Here is a 20,696-nt window from a genome sequence, read left to right on the forward strand (position 1 = left end):
GCTCTCAAGTAGACCACAGAGGGGTATATCTATGCCTTATGCCTATAACTTAATTTTTAGGCTTCACTGTGGTACATTTGCATTTCACTTGGTAATAATTCCTTAATAATAAGGAATGATGAGATTTTTAAATATTCTACTTGATTTGAGAAAGCTATGAACAGACTAAATATAGGATTAAAAAGGTTAAATTACATTCTAGGGCTTAGTTGCTTAAATTAGGAGGAGTTTAAAATTTTCTTAAAAACTATGGAAATCTAGTTCTCATATGCAGGCAGGAATTCTTAGTATACACAATTTCACAGTCAACTTCAGGACCTACACTTACCCACCTAAGCCCATCTAAGGAATCCCAAGTGTATGTTAATGGTTGCTGGTGAAATTTGGGTTGTTCCCGGTTTTTAGCTATTATGAATAAATGCTGCTATGAAGATTATTTTATGTGCCTTTGGCTCACATATATACACATTTGTGTTGAGCACATACCTAAGATAGAATTATTGCCTTGGCTCCCTCCATTCCCCCACTGGGTATCCAACACCCAAGGTGCACCTGGTAAGGATGCTTTTCTTCTCCTTGTGCTGAGGCCCCAGGTCAGACATTTTATTCTAGTGAGCAAAACAGATATGCTCCTGTCTTAACCTGGCTCATAGTCTGGTGGAAGAGACAGACATTAAAACACACACACACACACACACACACACACACACACACACACACAGACAAAAACCAACTCAATCAAGTCTGAGAATTACCAAGTCCGGAGTGCTGTCGGATCTGACCAGGTTTGGGGTCAGAGAAAGTCTCCCTAGGATGAGGTTTAAGTAAGATAAGGTACAAAGGACTGAATTCATCAGTAGGACTAAACTGGCAAAGGATTTTAGGGTTGTGAGGGAGGAAGCAGCACATTTAAAGGCTGAGTGGAGGGAGGGCCTCAAGGAAGTGAAAGAAGCCAGAATCCAGAAAGCAGACAAGTGAGAGGCTGGCCTGGTCTTAGGAGCCATGGAGACCATGCCAGGAGTGCCACTTTCTTCTTGAGGGCAGTGGATGCCACTGAAGAGTTTTGAGCAGGTGAGAGCAGTGGTCATATTGGTGTTTCAGAAGAATTTTCTAGATGCAGAATAGAGAGAAGGAACTACATGACAGTGAGTTAGGAGGCTACTTGTAGTATGGGCAAGAGGTATTGGTGGCTTCACTGGGATTGAGAGTAACAAACTCCATGAAGATAAGGCACCTAGAACAGTGCCTCACATATAAGTAGACTTGATAAATATTCATCGAATGAATGAATGATTGGGTGTAGTATAAAAACTTTTTTTTTTTTGTGGCAAGGTCTCATTTTGTTGCCTAGTCTGGAGTCGAGTGGTGCCATCACAGCTTACCGCAGCCTTGACCTCCCTGAGCTCAGGTGATCCTCCCACCTCTCCCTCCTCAGTTTCTGGGACTACAGGCAGGCACCATCATGCCCAGCTAATTTTTGTATTTTTTTGTAGAGATGGTGTTTCACCATGTTGCCCAGGCTGATCTCAAACTCCTGGGCTCAAGCAGTCCACATGCTTTGGCCCCAAAAAGTGCTGGGATTACAAGCATGAGCCACCACACCCAGCTGTGTAAAAATATTTAGGAGGACCTGGTGATTAATCAGAATGTGGGAGGTGGGAGGTGAGAGGGAGAGAAGAGGCAGGAAAGATGCTGGGTTTCTGCCATCAGGTAACTCGGTAGATGATAGGGCCAGGAACTGAGGTGGGAAACACAGTGAAGGGGACTGGAAATGGAGAGGGATGTGTATGCAGCTTTGGACTTGACTTACTAAGATGTCTGGGAGGCAGTTGGACATAGTAGCTCATGAAAGATAATTGTGTTGATTTGGGCATCGTCGTATTATGGATGGTAACTGGAGTCATAAGAATACGTAGTGCAGCTCAAGAGGAATGTCTAGAGAGAAGAGTGCTCTGAAGGATTTCTTGTTAGTGTTGCCCTCTACTTTTCCCATAGCAGGACTATTTTGGCATGCTGTGTCTCATTACATTCCAGAGTAGGGATTGGCATAGGGCCCCTTCAGAGAGTCTTTCAACCAATCTTTGCTCTAAGAAATCTAAATAAATATTTAAAGGTGAGAAGAGTGAAGAGTGAAGTAAATTATTTTGTTGAAATGTTGTAGTAGGTTCATCTTGCTTCTTTTAACACATTTAATTGAATGCAGTTCTGCATACCCTTCAACCTACTGAACTTGACTTTCTGGGTGTGACTACAGTTCAGGGTATTGAGGGAAGAAAAGGAGCTGAGGAGGAGAACAAGCAGTGCTCTCTCTGAGTGCTTGGGCCCTCCCAGGTGTCCCTTTGACACCCAGTCTCTAGCCTGTCAATTTGCCTCCCCTAGGAGGTGGCCCCACGTGGCCTGCTGCTTGGCAGGACTGGCTGGAGCAGCGAGGAGGGACTTGGCTTGCTCTTCTGTCATGATGGGCTGCTTGTGCTCCCCTCCAGTGGAGATGCTTACACCCGCCTTCTACAGTCACCAAGAACATCTGGCTCCTATGACCCTTCATGGTGATGGAGCCCTGGGAGCAGGCCAGGCTTGTCCTTGGCCATTTTCTCCTGCACATTGGCCTTTTACACTAGGGGCAGCCATGGGAAGCTCCTTGAGGCCTTGTTAGTGTCCATGCGTGTCTTGTTAGTCAGTGCGTTTGCAGCCCATCATACAGTGCCTGGCACGAAGTTGAGTAAAGAAATGAATCCTCTGTCTACCTCTGGGGAGATTGTCAACCACGGTGGGACCCATTAAGTGTAAATATTGGGACAGTCAGATCTCAGAAGGGGAAATGAGCCCTTCCATTAAAGAGCAGATGATGGAAATGCTTTTCTTGTTCTGAGGTCCTGTATAAAGCAGCTTGACCTTTTAGTCTTTATATGCTGCCACTTTTGTATCTCTTTGAAGATGGTGCCCCTCTAGGCAGGGCAAGGCCTCAGCATTGGTTTTCTATGAGTGGTAGGCTTGCTGGAGCACACTTTTTGATCTGACTCCCTTGTCGCTCATCACGTTCATTTGTGGACTAGATGCTGAGTAGACTTCAGCCATCTAGGAGAGAGAAGTCTAGCAGACAGCAAATCCATGATTGCAGCATCATTGTCCCAGGACATCTTAGATTGCTCAGAGGTTCAGATTGAGGGCCCAGGGATGGGGATACGATTTTAATTGAGCGTCTTGTCTATGGCAGCCAGCCAGTGAACATGAGCTATTCGGTCTGTATTACTCTCTCTTTGCCTTATTGTTGATTTCTCCCATTTTCTCTGTAGGGCTCTATAGGAAAAGGATTGCCTTCTCTGTATTTGATGCAAGCAACAGACACCATGGGACTTTGTGGACCATGGGTGTCTTTAGTCAATCTGAACATGCATACTGAGGACTAGTAGGTGTTGGTCAACGTGCCCAGCACTGGCCACATGGCTGCAGACCTTGTCTTTCTGCCCAGTGCAGGCAAAGGAGGCTCCTGGCAATTGAGGATATAATTGTGGGCAAAAGAGAAGAAACCTTCCTGATAATTAATGACCCACATGGAAATGCTCATGCCTCAATGCTGATGTAGGGCAGTGGAGCAGCACGTTCCAGGAGGCTTCCTCAGAAGTCCAGTCTTGGGAATTCTCTGTGAAAAGACATGTCCACTGTTAAATCTGTGAAATATGGCACACTCTCTCTCCTTTTCAAAGATTCTTAATTGTACATTGGTGGAAACAAAATGTCCTGCTGTAAAAGGCCTGTTGTTTAACTTTGTTTAGCCTGCTGTTTTCCATTCATATTTAATCATGGAAGTCTTTTTTAAAAATCACGTCCATGTAAGTACCCTATGGGCTTAGTGTTCTGTGGAACATGCTTTCGGAAGTGTTGCATACAAGACTGTGGGTTTTCCTTAGTCTGAAGCTCTACCTTTTTCCTTTCCTATTCCAGTTTCTTAGGGTGATTACATAGGAAAGACAGACTCCACAGTGAACACTGAGAAGCAGAGGCGAGGTTGTCAAAGAAACTTACAAGAAGAAACTCCTTCACTGGCAAGTCAGTGAAATTATGGGGAAATACTCACATTAATGTCAGGGAGCTGGAGGCACATGTACTTAGTAGTGTCATGTTAAAGAATCCAAGTTCAGCATGGTATTCAAGACAGAATTACAATGTTGTGACTTTATCAGTCTCTCCTTTTGCTGTCCTTCATTGGAGTACGGGAGAGTAAATGAGGAAGGGACATTGACTGTAAAGCAACTTCATTTTGTTTGAATTTGACTCTGGAGTCACCTTCCCCAAGAATGCTGTGGACTTTTCGCTGTCTGCTTTGACTAGAAACACGGGAAGATGAATACTATGAAATTTCAGTGATTTCTGGGTTCGCAACATTTCTACCTTTTGATAATTGATTTCATCTCATTCTTAAATCTGTCTTCTTCATTTCCACTGTCACCTTGTAAGTTCAGGACTTCATCCCTTTTCCTCTGCAGCCATTTATTCCTTCATGTAGCATGAGCACTGTTCTGTGCAAGGCACTGAACACACAAGAGAGAATGAGACATGGACCCTGCTCTCACTTTGCTTACTGAGGCTTCTAGATGTGGAACTGGATTTCTAGTCTCTCCAAATTCTGATCCGTCCTGTTACTCCTGTTGGAGTAACATTTCTTAACACATCTTTGATCCTGTCATGTTCTTTTTTTTTTCCCGGAGACGGAGTTTCGCTCTTGTTGCCTGGGCTGGAGTACAATGGCACCATCTTGGCTCACTGCAACCTCCACTTCCCAGGTTCAAGCGATTCTCTTGCCTCAGCCTCCCAAGTAGCTGGGATTACAGGCAGCCGCCACCATGCCTGGCTAATTTTTTTTTGTATTTTTAGTAAAGACAGGGTTTTACCATGTTGGCCAGTCCGGTCTTGAACTCCTGACCTCAAGTGATCCACCCACTTTGGCTTCCCAAAGTGCTGGGATTAAGGTGTAAGCCACAGTGCCCAGTCTGTCATGTTTTATTGAGAAACATTTGGGAGTTTCTTATTACCTGTGGAATAGAGACGAGCTGATTCCCTCCCCCTATGGCAAAATGACATCCATGAGACTCCTTGTTCAGGCCCTATCAGCTCCTGTCTAATCTACTTTTCCCTTCACACAAGCTTGGTCAACTGGATGACTGCAGGATTCTTGCCCATTTCAAGCCTGTCTTCCACTCTCTGGCTCCTGCAGTTCCTCTGTCCTTTCTCTCCTCTTTAACTTCCCCGCCTTCCAAATCCTTCAAGACCCAACTCAAATGCCGTGCCCTCTGGAATGGCTCTCACAACTGTCTGAACCTCTCTCTTACTGCATTCTGCCTGTCATAAAATGAGCCACACACCTCAGGTCCTATCCAGCTCACATGTAAACATGTAGTTCTTTCTGGAATCATATTCTTTATATCTGTATCTATGTCTATGTCTGTCTTCATAATATGAATGTAAATAATTTAAAATTGGGTGGAATGTTCCGTTAGAAAATTGAAAATTAATTTTAAAGTCTGTCATTTTTCTGTAATTTTGTATAATATAGGGTCATTCCTTTTACTTATTGGAACCAATTTTTAATTTATGTATAGAATATTTAGATTTTATTTTGGGGTTAAGTACTACTCTGTTTAGAGAGGAGTGGACTATTTAAATTCTTAAAATAACTTCAAATCTATTTATACAAAAGAAAATTAGGGATAATTTTAGGTACTACAAAGACTCATGTAGTATTATGGACCTTTGTCATTTAATTGCATTATCCTTTTAATGAGAGCTAAGTTCAATAAAATTTTATTTTTTCAGACACCACTCTTTGGGAATTCTTGATAGTTCAGTTACCAAAGTGGCAGACATTTTCAGTTGTTGCTCTGATACTTTTTAAATGAGCAAACTTCTCAGGCACTTAGGAAGATCCACCCATGTGTGGATAGTTAATGTAATAATTACAAAGAATTCCCATCTATTAATTACAGAATATCTGGCAGTGCAGTGATATATTTGGCAACATCTTGTCAACTATTAATTCAAGTTAAGTACTTTTTTAAAAGAATAGCTGTGAGGCTTTTATTAATTCTAATGGCTTTACTCTTAAATAATCTAAGTTAGTGAAATTTAACCAATTACTGAGTTGTTCTTTGTATTCAAGGATAGTGGTTTTACAGATGTCATCCACAGGAGGGGATGTGATTGGAGAGACTGGTGCCTGGTCACTGGGCCTCTCCAGATTGCATACAGCTGACACCTACCCTTTTCTTGTGGTTCTAATTGCCACTCGTTCTAAGGAAGGCTCATTTACATATAGAATGTGCATATTTAATCGTATTTGATCCTCACCGAAGCTATAGTTAGGGTGGGCATGACCAGTCCTTGATCGACTTACTCTTGTCACATACAACTAGAAGGGGCAATATTAGTACTTTCACCAAGGTCCTCTGTCTCCATCTCTGTGCTTCACCACACTGTCTTTCAAATAGTAGCAACTTAGATTTGCAAAGCAATGTACATCTACTACCTCATTTGCTTATAAAAAGTCACCCTCTTGAGATTGTCCTAAGTGGATCTGCCTGTTGCTTTTCTTTTCTGGCAATCCTTAGTTATATGCCATTGTCTGCTGTGTTTCATATTCATACTTAAAAGGCACTCTGAACATTTGACATGTCCTACAGTGTCATCACCCTGTCCACACTGCCTTCCTTTGGCTGCCCTCAGGTTGCCCTAGCTCTTTCCAAGGCTAGAGATTAGCTAAGTAATATGTCCCAACTCTCCCATCTTTGCCTCTCTACCTTTCTCATTGGAACCCTATCCTCTGCCCTTCTTCCCATTCCTTGTAAAAACATATTCTTCAGAAAGAATCATTCATTTCAAAGCATAAATCATTACTTACAAGTATATATTGAGCCTCGTTGCTTTCAGGGAATTGGTGTTTTAATGGTTCATAAGAAACATTTAGCCAAAGAAATGACCTTCTAGTGGTAGAATTTAATCTTAGTGAGCAGCTGAAGGATAATTTTTTGAAGCTAGGATATTCTTATTGGCACCCTTGAAATTACAGAGGTAGGGGGGTCTCCCATTTCAACCACATGGAAAGCCAGTCTTATCCATGTTCTGCTGTGATCCCTGCTCCTTAGAAAAGAGAAGGCTGGCAAGAGTATTGCTTGCCTGTGGGTAGAATAACTGCTTGAGATCCACATATTATTGGGCCTGTCTTATTATTTAATGTTTAAGTAGCACTTGCTGGTGCAAGTTATACAGAATGTTTGCAGCAAATCCATGTCTCATAGTCATAAAGAAGTAAAGGCTTGCACCGTGGGCCTTTAACTTGTTTTTTGAAAATCAATCAACAAATATTGATTAACACTTCAGCTGTCTCCTCAAAGACATTTTGACCTTTTTGATTTCATTTTCTTTGTCTATTGTTGTGTCACTGAGCAATGTGCTGTGTAAGTTGCAAAATGTGTGACAGCTTTTAGTCCTTTTTGTGGAGAGAGGTCTGTGAGGATGGTTTATAATCTTACTGCTTAGAAAAGCTGTGGTCTCTAAGGTGTAGTGGTCAAGAGCTTGGGCTCTGGAATCAGATGGCCTGGTCCTCAGTAAGGCTCTGATATGTACTTATTGTGTGATTAGGAGCAAATTACTTAACATATAAACTCACTTTCCCCATTTGCGCAATGGAGATTAATGTTAGTAACTGCCTGGTTGGTGGTGGTTGTGAAAAAGATTAAATAACATTGAAATGAGCCGTGCATTGTGCGGGCACCTGCTAAGTACTGCTAACTATCACTATGTTCTTTGTGGTTTAGTGGTCCCAGTTTTCTCTGGGTCTCCTTGTATTTTCACCCCTAGAACACAGGGAATTGTACAGAAACTCCTGGTGGACTCTGTAGAAACTTTAAGTTAGATTGCTTTAAAGTCTTTGGAATTGAATTATTTCAAAAAGGAATTTCTTTTTTGCAGAAGTTATAAAGAAAGCAAACTTCAGTTTCTTGCCTGCTTTCCAGGCCTTGACTTTATTCTGTTTTTAAATATAGCTGCTGCAACAAGTAGATTGACACAGTGCAGGCCGGCCATGGGCCATTTCATGTCATTTCATGGCATGGGGAACACACAGGAGTCTCCTCAGACTGCCTTGTAACTTGTCTCAAATATAATCCAGGTCTTTCATTGATTATCTGGATGTGTGCATTCTAGGAACTGTTGGAGGAGATAGATGTCCCAGCAAATACTTTCGGAATTTCCCCTCAGTCTTGGACTCCCATGAAAGTTACAAAGGGGTGGTAAATCTACAGTTTAATTGCCTGGAGTCCATTAATGCCCTACTGATTTTCTTTGGGCACTGGTCAGGTAAGTTAGTATACATGTTTATAGCCAATTTAAATGCCCCAAGAAGATCACTGACCAATGGCCATCCTTATTTTTAAAAGTCACCAGATAAGGCAATTTCTCAAACAACTTCAGCAGGGCATTCCAGAAATGCTTGATCTCATACTTCTCTGCACTATAATAAATAAATACAATTTTGATTTCATCTTGGAGTAATCTGAACTTCTGGGATGTAAAGTAGAAAAATGTTCTATAGCTCTTGGAACATTAGATTGGAAAGAAAATGCCTTAAACGTTCTGCTTAATTAAATTCTAAAGAGGTGGTACAAATTTTTCATGATTAATTGAAATATGCTTATTTTGACTGATACATATTTATATGATATTATCATATGAAAATTATGTTATACAAACCGTTCTCTTTGGGAATGTGATTTAATGCTGTAAACATTTTACATTTGTTGTCGTATTGTTTGTTATAAAAATGCACAGGCTGATGGCTGTAAGGTAATGTAATGTAAAAATCTGTTATGTGAATCTTCTCTGAGGTAATCTCAAGTCTCTAATGGCACAGACCGTTAGCCAAAATGTAAGACAGGTAATTAGGTTTTCCCTAGCTTGAAGAAATATTTTTTTAAATAGAAAAAAAAATTTAAAGCAGATCAAGTTAGAAAAGTTAAAGTGCTGAAACCTTCTATTTTGCCATTGTAAAGCATGCATTTCATTTCCATGTTTATTGTAAAGCATGCATTTCATTTCCGTGTTTCAGGTAGAAAGAGATGCAGGTGTTGAAGTGGACTGATCCTTTTGACTTTAACCACTTAAGAAGCGTTCACTTTTCTAGGGGTGCAGTCATAAGATGGGGATACCATCTCATGTCTGATGACAGAATTTTGAACTATAGTTTGGCTGACAATATTAATTTAGATAATCACAGTTCTTTATTAGTTTCTAAAATCTGTTACTAATATAAAAGACTTTTATAAATCTAGAATGCCTGAAATATCGGAAAATGTTTTTTAAATTTTTTGAATAACCCAATTATCAGACTGTTCTTTGGATCATTAGCTGCTGATAACAGTTTAATACTAGAAAAGGAGAAATCTGATGGGCTTTTCCCAAAGCATATACCTTTATGAAATGGAGTTGTACGAAAAACTGCGGGGAGCGTCGACTTATTTAACAAGGCAGATGCTAACCATCATTCTAGAAGTTTTTCCAGCAGCCAGATATAAAAGTGCACAATGTATTTGGTCTCATCTCATATTGTTGCTTTGTAGTAAGAATGATTTATAAGAAATAATCTGTTTTAAAATTCTACCTTTTTGTTCGTTTATTTGTTAGGTCATTTGTAAGAAAGTATTCTTGCCTCCCTTTAAAAAATGACAAGTGGGTCTGTCTGGTGATGATGGATTGAAGCTTGAGAAAGACCCCGGAGCTGCCCTTTGGCCTCAAGCATCATTCCTTCAGGCCAGGTCCAAGCTGCAAGCTAAGCGCCTGGCCTTGTGAATAGCTTTGCACTCTATTCTTTCTCATCTCAGTGTTGGTCCATTATAGCTGAAGATCTAGGACTTAAACAGTTTTATGCTTTGTTTCCAAAATCAGATTATTTAAAGGAAGAAATAATGAGGGGGACCTAATGCATGTTCTAAAATGGCTCCTTGGGAAGTGGGGTCTCCTCATTAAACTGTGAGGCCAGGTGATTTCCCACATAAATTTTTTTCCTTACAGATTTCACCAGAATCAAGCTTACTGCCAGTGGATAATTTATGAGAATTCTGCTGTATCTTCTTTTTCAGGAATTTAAGATTTTAAAGTATCTTATCAATTGGGAAAAATAGAAACTATTAGTTGCTATCTAGTTTAGTAAAGATAGGTGATTATCTTAAAATATATGCTCTTTCTAATCTAAGAAAACTCCTCCATACACCAAGGTAAATTATAAAGCTTTGCTAATTTTTCATACCATGTAAAATGTTCATATGTAGAGAGATGCCATATTAGAGATCATGTAAAATATAAATAAAAGCTTGCTTTTATTTATTTATTTTTAAATTTTGTTTTGTTAAGGATATTCCTGAAATATCAAAAAGCTTGCTTTGAATAGAACAAATTATTAAATACAGTAATTGTTTGACATTTGATTTCATATTATACCATTTAAAGAAAGTTATAAAAAATGTTGGACTGACATCAAAGGTCATTTTTTATACTATCTCACTTGATAACAATAGATCACAATATGTAATTTGTGAAATACTAAAAGGTCATTAAAATGGCAATATTTATTCCATTGAGGTAAATAAAATGCTGCACATAGTTCTGAGTGGTGATACTCGGGGAAAAAAGCCATATCTCTGCACTACAAATTAGTTTGCTTCTAATTTTGCAGGCTGATGACCACACTGCCTCAAACCAAATCTTTTCCCTGGAAATGAAATGATTGCATGACAGACTCTGTGAACCCTGAATATGTCAACAACTCATGGACCAGGCCTTGCTTAGCAATTAGTCTTTGGGGGATTTTATCCAGAAATCAGACAACACTATACAAGTGCTTGTTGGGGATTTTGTGATTACCATTGATGTCTGGAGCATGAATGTGGGTTAATAAAAAAAAATTCCGTAAAGGAAGAAGAGATGTGGCAATCAGTCTCTCTCTCTCTCACACACACACACACACACACACCACACACACACACACAGTCACTATCAATTGGGAGGACAGAGAAAACTCAAGATGTAGCAAAAGCTGTTAAGAGGCAACAAGGAAATATTACTTAGGTGTCTACTTAAAGTTTCCTTTTATTCACCCCCACCCACCCCTCAGAGGCCAGTTTTTCCCAGACCTGAATATCACCATCATAATGTTTGTCATAACTTCTGACCACCTGCACTATGATTTACTGAATATATTTTACTAATTGACTCAGTTTAAAATCCTTTGTTTTAAGCAGTAGTATTTGTGATATCATGGGCTCATTATGCTAGTTAAATTTGTTTTCTTCTCATACAAAGGAAAAGAAATACAATTTAAATAATGGAAATATTTGCAAACCACCTAAATTCATTCTGAGCAACCCCATGACATGACATGAAGGGCTGGGAGGACCACCAATCTGGCTGAGAATGATCTGACATTCCGATTACCATCCCTCCATCCAGGGCCCATGAACCACATCACATGGAGGAGAATTTCAATCAGGCCTGCATCTCCCTTAGGACACCATTGCCGGAAGGCTGCATTGTCAGAGTCTGTTCAGCAAGCAGGCTTCTCCCTTTCCATTGCCAGAGTCTGGCCACGCACATCTTTCCTTTTTTGACTAAACGCATTGCTTAGGAATTATTACATTGCAAGAGTAAACAATAGCACATATCATTTAACAGTAATAGGGAACATGCCATGGTTGAGTCTGGCGCCTGGTCAAGGTTCACATGAGGGTGTTCCGTTTGTAAGTTAGCACCCTACAAATTGTCCCACCCAGTGCAGATCCTGCAGGCTTTCACAGGACCTTTGAAGAAATGGGTTATTTTACAAGCTTCGTTAGTACTGGGGCTGGTTTAACTAGGCAGATGAAGCTTTTTTTTTTTTTTTTTTTTTTTTTTTTTAAACCAGGCTAAGAAGCCCTAGGAGCCCTTGTGGCTCTGCAGTCATGCTCTGGTTTTTAAGTAAATGTCTTTTGGAAACTTAGGAGCCAAAAAAAAAAAAAAAAAAAGAGAGAGAGAGAGAAAGAAAAAGCACTTCTCCTCCAAGGTCCAGAAACTAAAATCAGGCCCGGGTAGCTCTGTCAGGTTCAGGGTGTGTCTAAATTTGAAGGGATGTTTGCTTCTGATATGAACATTTTTCTTATACTTTTATTATAGAAGATGATGTGTCAAATGTACAAATAATGTGTGCCTGGTGCCAGAAAGTGGGAATCAAGCGCTATTCCCTGAGTATGGGAAGTGAGGTGAAAAGCTTCTGCAGCGAGAAGTGCTTTGCGGCCTGCCGACGAGCCTACTTCAAGAGAAATAAGGTAAGAGCACCGGAGAGAGAGGCGGCCCCCCACAGGCCTCACCAGCCCACACGCGCATGTGCCTCATAGCTTCTAGCGGAAAACACTGCGCACCTTTTACTTTTATATTTTTATTCTCTCTGTTTTGTTGATTCCCCTTTTGTGTCATGCTTAACCTTTTGGAATAAGGAATCCCCTTCTAATGTGTTTCTCTTGGCTTAGTGTTTGTGTTCTGAGAGGGTGAATGAATCTGATGAGGACACTGTGATCACAGCTGGTATCCTCATGGCCAGTGTCTTTCCAGCAGTAGAGTGCAGACTGCACTCTGAGTACATGAAAGATAAGTGGTAGATATTTCTTATAAAAGCCAAGTAATTAGCCACAAAAGCATGGCCAGAAAGTTTTAGCCCACTTAGTTTAATTCTTGTACCCAGTGGAAATACTGCTATTGCTCTTTTCAAAATCTGGCCCACGAGTTCTTGTCAAGAAAAATGTCAAGTCTCTCTTGACATCTTATGTTAAAGCTGATTGATATTGAGAAAAGATGAAATCATGAATACGTGAAACAACATTGCTCACACAGCCAAGCATTTGTGAGAAGCGTGGTGGGTAAACACAGGAACAGCCATCGTTAGAATTTTTTTTTGTTTTGTTTTGAAGACATCCCAGGTCTGAAAATGTCCTTTTTGAATAGTGTTAGCCACCATGGATGGGAAATGGAATGCATGATGTTTTTACAATCACACGCACATGCATACAACTATTTTCTGAATCCTTAAAGAACTGCTGTAGCCTTTGCCACCAACTACTGCGGTAACTTGCTAGTCCTCAATTATTTTCCATTGATATGTAAAGCTTCCTCAATTCATAAAATCTTTACTAAAATTGTCCACATTTTGTTGTTTCCATTTCTATAATACAAGATCCAAATCTGTTCTTTCTTGAAGCAAACAATTATTATTTTTCCAAAAGTGTGATATTTGCAATCCTGAAATGCTAATTATGGGCTCACTGCATTGCAGGCACTGTTGCAGCAAATTATCTCCTGAAAATTTGGGTCACATTCATTCTGCCAAAAAACATAATGCCAAAAGAATTAGGCTGCAGAATTCAGCAGGGTGGAATTTTAGTAGCAGTCTCTAAGAGTTAGGCTCATAATCTTCACTGAAACAGAGAGGCAAGTAAGGAAATTGTTTGGAATTCTTTTGGGACTGTCAGCAGTCAAGTTCACTTTCCCCTGGGAGGAGCCAGTGAATCTGGGGAGGAGGGTGGGAAGAACGATGCACGGGAGACACGTTTTGTTTTAATATAGGGGGATTAAAATGATCTCCGAGACCCCGGGGCTCCCGTTTTGAATGCCGAGCACTGGAGTAACAAACCCAGGAGTGGGCCCAGTGCTTTCTTCTTCAAAGCCCTACTTACCACAACAAAATACTTTGCATTCCATCCCAGAAGATGGCTATAGAACAGGGCTTTTTGTCTTTCTATAATTCTGAAGGGTTATGGGTCTGAATCTTGATGGGCTGCCTGTAGGGACTAAAATCAAGCAAGATGGATTTGTCACAATCCTGGTGATACATGTTATATTTTGCAAACTGTATTTTATAGTGAGCCTTTGAAGAAAGGCACCTGATTCCATTTGGAAAAACACTCCAGAATACCATATCTATATCTATATTGTTTACATCATTATAAAGTTTAAGGTCAAACTGAATTTAAACTTTCATAGGGTACATTTTTGAAAAATGGGTAACTGGGAGCCAGGATAGGAATTAGCATTTGAAATACTTACAGCAGGTAAAGTCAGCAGTGGGAGAAGGACCATCACATTTCACTTTCTACCAGGAGTTATTGGGGTATGTCTTTGAACATCTTGCTAAACCTGGAAGTTGCAGCAGTTTGGTGTTTAGCCAGTGACTTTGCCAGCTGATCCCAGTTGTCTGTTAGTGTACAAACAATTCCTCCCTTCTCTGCAGTCTTCGTCCTTCCTTATATATCCCAAAGCTCTGACGTGCTATGCCTTCTTGTGTGTGTGTGTGTGTGTTTTTTTTTTTTCCAAATAGAGAAATAAACTAGTCATATCATTTGCTGGCTTCTTTTTTTTTTTGATTTTAAAGAGTGTTATCTCTGTTACAATATTATATTGTCTTACAATAAACATGTACAGCTGCTGCATTTCTGTTAACTGATAGGATTTTGTGGTCATTTCATTTAGGGCTTGGGTTTCCTAATGGATTGTATTAGATACCAGTCTCCATCCTGCCATTTCTAAGAACTGCTTGTAATAAGCCCCTGGGTGTTCCGTACTGAAGACAATAGCAAATAGCTACTTCTCTTCTTGTATCATTTAACAGAGTCCTTAGTCCTTGTTAATTAAATTGTGGACTTTCTTAATCTTAGAAAAAGGGCAAAATTCTTCCCATTCCTACGTAACAGATTTTTTTTCTGGCTAAATTCTACCTTTTTTAAGTTTTGAGAAGTGGATAGAAAACAGAGTGAATAATGTATGTGTGTGCAGAACAGAATTTTGCCTTAGGTATAGTGTAGACTTAAAAAAACATAAAATTAACTGTGCTGTAAATTATGCTTTATAATGACAGCCCGCTTCTTGCTGGTTAGCATGGTGGGATCTAAAAATGGTCTCTAAGTTGAACCCAAATTGCATGCATAACTTTACAAAGAAAAATCCTAGTAGAAAAGGTAGCTAATTAGGAGCAGTATTCAGCTGACCTCTGTTTTGTGTCTGAGCAACACCTGCATTTGTGAATGTAAATTGGACAGCTGTGCTTGTGGTCTCTGTGCATTTCTCTTCACACACGCTTGGGTGTAGAGTCAGGAATTGATTTGCTGCTGAAAACAAGGACAAAAATAACCCAACTCTCAAAATGATGGCCCACTGAAAATGGGCTCTTTAAATTTCTTTTGCCTCTCAATCCTTCATTTCTCTTTGGGTTTCTCTGTTTAGTGGGGTGGGTTGAAAGTGTCACATACATCTCTCACAGACTGTCACTATGCAATAAGGTGGGATGGATTGAAGCCAGGTTAACCTATATAGTATATAGGTTATATTTTTAACTGAATTTAAATTTTTATTTGAAGAGTTGTCTGGATTGCTACGAATATTAGGCTTTCTTCAAAATACTTCTACTCAACACTGCCAGGAGAGGACCATGAATCACAGCTGTATTCACTTAAGGACTCTAACTACTAGTTTACACATTTCAGAATGTTGGCTCTAGGAAGTGGATAGTGTTAATTCATAATATATGTTGTAGGGTCCTTATCCCCGAAGGCTTATTTGCTGGCTTAAAAGTTTTTGAAACAACGGGTAAGAAAAATACTTATGTAGTCTGTGGGCATTGTATGGACAATGGGATGTCAATCTCATTATTTCATGTATTGGAGACTTTTCAGGGAACTAATAGCTCACTCTTTTCCCAGCCCATTTTTGGACTTGAGAGCATTTCTGTCCTTGTAATTCATCTAGGAATTGGAAAGTTGCAGACACTCCTTAGTGATTTTGCACTCTTGTGAAAACATTTAGTCCAACTTGCTAACACCAGTTTTACTTTGCATAGTAATGCACACGTAAAAATACTCTTTCCTAAGGGAGTAATGTCTTGTAACCATTATCCCTCTAAAAAGAAGTAACAAACAAGACCACAAATGTTAGTCACTTCCAAATGGCCTGTGTTTGATCTCTTTCCTTTTACATGGGAAATATCTTATTGTCCAAACTAATATCCAAAAATCAAGAAGGAAATTAAAAGTCAAGACAAATGGCCACTGCAGGCAATGTAAAGGATGATTGTTTACTTTTCTTGTTCGGATCTCAAGTTTTTAGTGTTCTTTATGGATTCGGAATGTTGATAATTTACAAGTAAACACAAATTCCTAAGAGCACCAAAGTTTTGCTTCCTTGTTCTAGTTTTTTCTAATTTGAAAGGCCGGGCGCCATGGCTCGTGCCTGTAATCCCAGCACTTTGAGAGGTGGAGGTAGGAGGATTGCTTGAGCCCAGGAGTTGAAGACCAGCCTGAGCAATAGAGCGAGACCCTGTCTCTACAAACCATACAAAAATTAGCTGGCTGTGATGGTGCTCACCTGTAGTCCCAGTTACTCAGGAGGCTGAGGTGGGAGGATTGCTTAGCCCAGGAGGCTGGGGCTGCAGTGAGCCATGACTGTGCCATTGTACTCCTTCCTGGGCAACAGAGCAAGACCCTATCTCAAAAAAAAAAAAAAAAAGATCGAAATACTTCTTCAATATCATAATATTGTGGTTCCCCAGCAGACCATAGTGGGAAGAAACCAATGTGGCTCAGAGATGAGGATAAGGATGCATTAAAAAGAAAAAGATTATATAGACAGAAACAACATTTGCAAATGATGCCATTAAGATTTCCTAACAATCATTATAATAATAACATAAATATTCAAGGAGGAGAATATTGTATTATTGGCATTTCTTTTACTTTCAAACTATATTCTTGGTTATATAGCGATCTCTTAGAAGACATTTCTTTTGGAAGAACCCATCTCTAATTAGCATGTATCATCATGTTATTTGGAGTTATATTTTATTTAGACATAGTCCATTTGTCTTTTTATTAAAGTTGAATATATCCTTGGAAAGATTTCTCAGTTTCAGACTTAATTATAGAACCAAGTAGTACAGAAGAAATGTGTAACAATTGCCCTGTTAATCTAGTGATTAACCTGTCTACTCTTTTTCCTTTAAATACCTGCAAGATTTAATTTGCAAAATGGCTATCATTCATGAAGGCTTGGAGAAGGACATTAAGAAATTACTTGCAATTAATGTCCCCTGACCACCTGAAGCTCAGGCCACATACTTGCTTTTGCCAGTTGCTGGCAAATATCTTTGGCCCACCAGTAAATGCACCTGGGGAGCCCCAGGGTTCTTCCTGTGGATTCCCTTGGTTTTAACAGCCACCAGTGAGCCTCCTGAATCTGTCCAGCTGCACCCTGGCCTGCAGGATGATTGCTTGGTTTTGCAGTGTTCCTTAGTACTGTGCTATAAGCCTATCCACTGCCTCATGTGTATAGTGGCTTCTCCTCCCAGGGTTTTAGTCTGCAGGCCAGTGGCTGAGCTCCCTTTTGGTCATAGCAAATGGGTGTTCTCAGAAAGCTCTGGGGAAAAGAACAGCAAACCCAAATATTTCTTATTGTCTTGTATTTTGAACTACAGAATGGAATATTGATGAGCTGCTGCAAATGAGAGGCTGGAAAAAGCAATCACAGAGGAGGGGTAAACGTCAGTCCTTGGAAACACATTTGGGAGTAGGGTTAGAGCAGGAAAGTTCTGGCTAGTGAAGTAAAGTGTAGGTCCATTTAAAGTGACACACAGGCTCTTGAGGAGAGCTGCGAAGTGTTCCAAGGCAGAGGTTCTGCAGACAGAGTGGGACATAGTACTCTAGAAAGCCATCAGAAGCTTGGGGAGAGGCATGTGACCTCATGTTCACCAAAACACTTGAAAACCACTTGAGAAACTCTGGTCTGAGGGATACCTGGAACACAGCATGGGGCAAGTGGGTTTGTACTGAAAGGAACAGCAACCACTTCTAGTTTTTAATGAGCCACATGTTAGGAGACTGTGAAGGAAACAGCAATAATTCTAACCCTTTAGCCAGAATGGACATCAGTTTCTGAATAACATTAGATATTTTAGATTAAATGTGAAGAGTTGATGAAAACTCGAAATAGCTTCAAGCCCCAGTCTGTGTTCAACATTTTTCAGTGAGCGGAAGGAAGAGAGGGAGTTTTTCATAAATCAGAATCCGGTCACCTGGGGATCAATACACAGTGCTATTGACGTATATGCTGGAATGTTAATTTTCAGACATAGTACATCTCTGGCCATCCTTCTGGTGACGGCTAATGCTGTTCACTTAAATCAAGTTTTTTCTCATCGGAACTGCTGGTAATTATCCAATCCATCTAAAAGGCACGCTCCCTTTTAACATTAACCACAGTGTCAGATTGCATCAGCCACATTGTGTTCTGGTGACTGCTTCTGCAGAGTGATGAATGTGCGTGTTTGGAGTTCATAGTCTGACTGTCTGTTTGGGCAGTGGGCAGTTCAGTGAAACAAATGATCAGGAAGGGATCTATTTATTTGGGACGAACATTCTCCTTATTGATCCAGACACTTACATTTCCAACTCTCTCACCTTGCCACTAACAGTGTTCAGCTTTATCTGAAGAATGAGCATTTAAAGAATTATCTTACAGGTCATTTTGATGTGATTCTCTGATCATAAGCTGCATTCAGCACAAAGTTACTCTTTGTGCCTGACTTAAAAAGGAAGGTGTTGTGAGACCTTATTAATAAAAACCAGAGGAGGGAGAAGGTTCTGAGAATGCTTGGTGAACTGTCCTGAGAAACCAAGAGATAATGATTATTCTTTTTCCTGGAATAGTAGTTATACTCTGTTGATTCAGTGCTTTGTTAAAAATGTTAAGTATCTGAATAAGTGCAGGCATAAAAGGGCAGGTGGCTTGCCTTGAGATATTTTAAGGTAGTAGATTAAGTCCTGAATTTTTCTTGTACACCTTTGAAATGTCTGGTCACAATGCCTAATATACTCGAGAGGCCCCATGGGGGATCCAAGCTATAGGCATGCCTGTGATTATCTTAATTTCTCCTCCATTTCAATACCTCTGGATAGCTTATGTACACATAAACAGAAGTGTGAACTGGCCAAGCCATATGTAATTCTTTGTTCCTTGGGCTCTTTGCTCTTTGTTTATATTATCACAGATTAGAATGGAATAAAGAAAATCTTGCTACAGATGGTCACTTCATTTCTGTCCCAGCAGTTGAGACTAAGAATGGGAAATTCCCTATGTTACAATCCACTCTTAGGGTGGCTGTGCACACAGTGGAATCTAATGTCTACTGACAGACTGCCTTTGGAGGTTACAAACATCAGTCTATTGCATTCTCTGTAAACACAGGCTGTGGGCCAGAGCTGGGCTCTGCTACAAGCTCTGTGAGGCAGATCAATGGTTTAATGAATCCATAAAGATGCTTGAACTCTGCTGCAATTTACTGAGCACTCTAGTTAAATGAAACTCCTGTAGTCTTTAACAAAGATAGTGATAATCGATGGCTGGGGATGGAAGTCCATGTCCAGAAGTCACAACCTCCCAGAAGTTGTGTTGTCTCATTGCTAACAGAGGTTTAGTCACATTCAGTTTCTGAGGCTCACTGTGTCTATGTTGATACTTGCTCAATGTTTGAGAGCTGAATTTGGCCCAGAAATGACATAATCTTAGTAATGTTGCTTCTGCGAGGACTATTTTTAAACTATGGAATATTATTTAAAATAAATTTCTTTAAAGTGACAAGATTAAGCTCAAGAATTATATTTGTTCTAACAGGTAGTGTCTTTGTAAGTCATCCCCATGATGAAAAGTAAATAGCGGAATAAAATCCATTCCTGATTAAGTCCTCAAAATGTCAAATTGCATAGTGTTGGAGAGCCCTGATTAATTTTTCCATGGTAAAATATTCCTCATTAGTTTGCTGTGGTTGAGGGTTAACCACTCCTATTATAAATTCAGACATTAATGTATTTTCTGCTTAATTCATCTTCGAATAGAGGAAAATATAGTTAGTAGATATGAATTTTGTACTTCCAAATGTGCTTTGGAAACATTATACTGATTTATGAGAGAGCTTTGGAGGCATGTAGGATAATTCCTTCATAAATATGTTGAAATGTATTTAAAGGTATTTAACCACCTTTGATTGTAGAAAAACAAGTGCCTTGACTTTGAAATGATTATTTTTCCATCGAAATAGTAGAAGTTATGACGTAATTCAAAGATTTTGCATCTGATTTTTGTCACAGAAATTTAAACTTTCTTAATGTTTAACTTTCTTGATTAGCTAATTAGCATTAATTAATCCCACTCCCACTCCAATAGCTATATTTTGGAGGCTCAATGGATAATAGGAATTTTGAGATATTATGACTGCAAATTTTCGCTGGCCTTTTGCCAGACATTCCATGGTAAAGCAGTGATTTTTATGTGGATCTCATAAATGATATGTTATCTTATAATCTGTTTTGATAGAATGATTTCATATTATTTAAAATATGGTGAGCATTTTTATAACTGCACATCTAAATCTTTGTTATAAGGAGAATCTTTGAAGGATGTGACACTTTCTGTGATAAACTGTAGGATTGTATGTTTCATAAGTGGAGCAATATAAGTTGATAACAAAGAAAAAGGGGAATTTGCCCAACAGGAGATAAGTACCTCCCTACAGCTTTTTGTTTTTAGCCACACTTAAAAAAAAATCTTGTTATTTAATCATCCATTCATTCTTTAAAAAATAAAAT

General features: G+C 39.5%; 1 protein-coding gene across 2 annotated transcripts in view; it reads left to right on the forward strand.

Moving 5' to 3' along the window:
* SOBP (sine oculis binding protein homolog) overlaps positions 1–20,696 on the forward strand; it is a 145,337-nt gene that overhangs the window by 31,143 nt on the left and 93,498 nt on the right. For both annotated transcript variants that reach the window (XM_055390716.2, XM_031012401.3), the window contains exon 4: positions 12,193–12,344. In XM_055390716.2, the coding sequence (XP_055246691.1) occupies positions 12,193–12,344 (152 nt within the window). The remainder of the gene's footprint in view (positions 1–12,192; positions 12,345–20,696) is intronic.

This window comes from Gorilla gorilla, chromosome 5 (assembly GCF_029281585.2).
Source record: "Gorilla gorilla gorilla isolate KB3781 chromosome 5, NHGRI_mGorGor1-v2.1_pri, whole genome shotgun sequence".
In the NCBI taxonomy this organism is placed as follows: domain Eukaryota; kingdom Metazoa; phylum Chordata; class Mammalia; order Primates; family Hominidae; genus Gorilla; species Gorilla gorilla.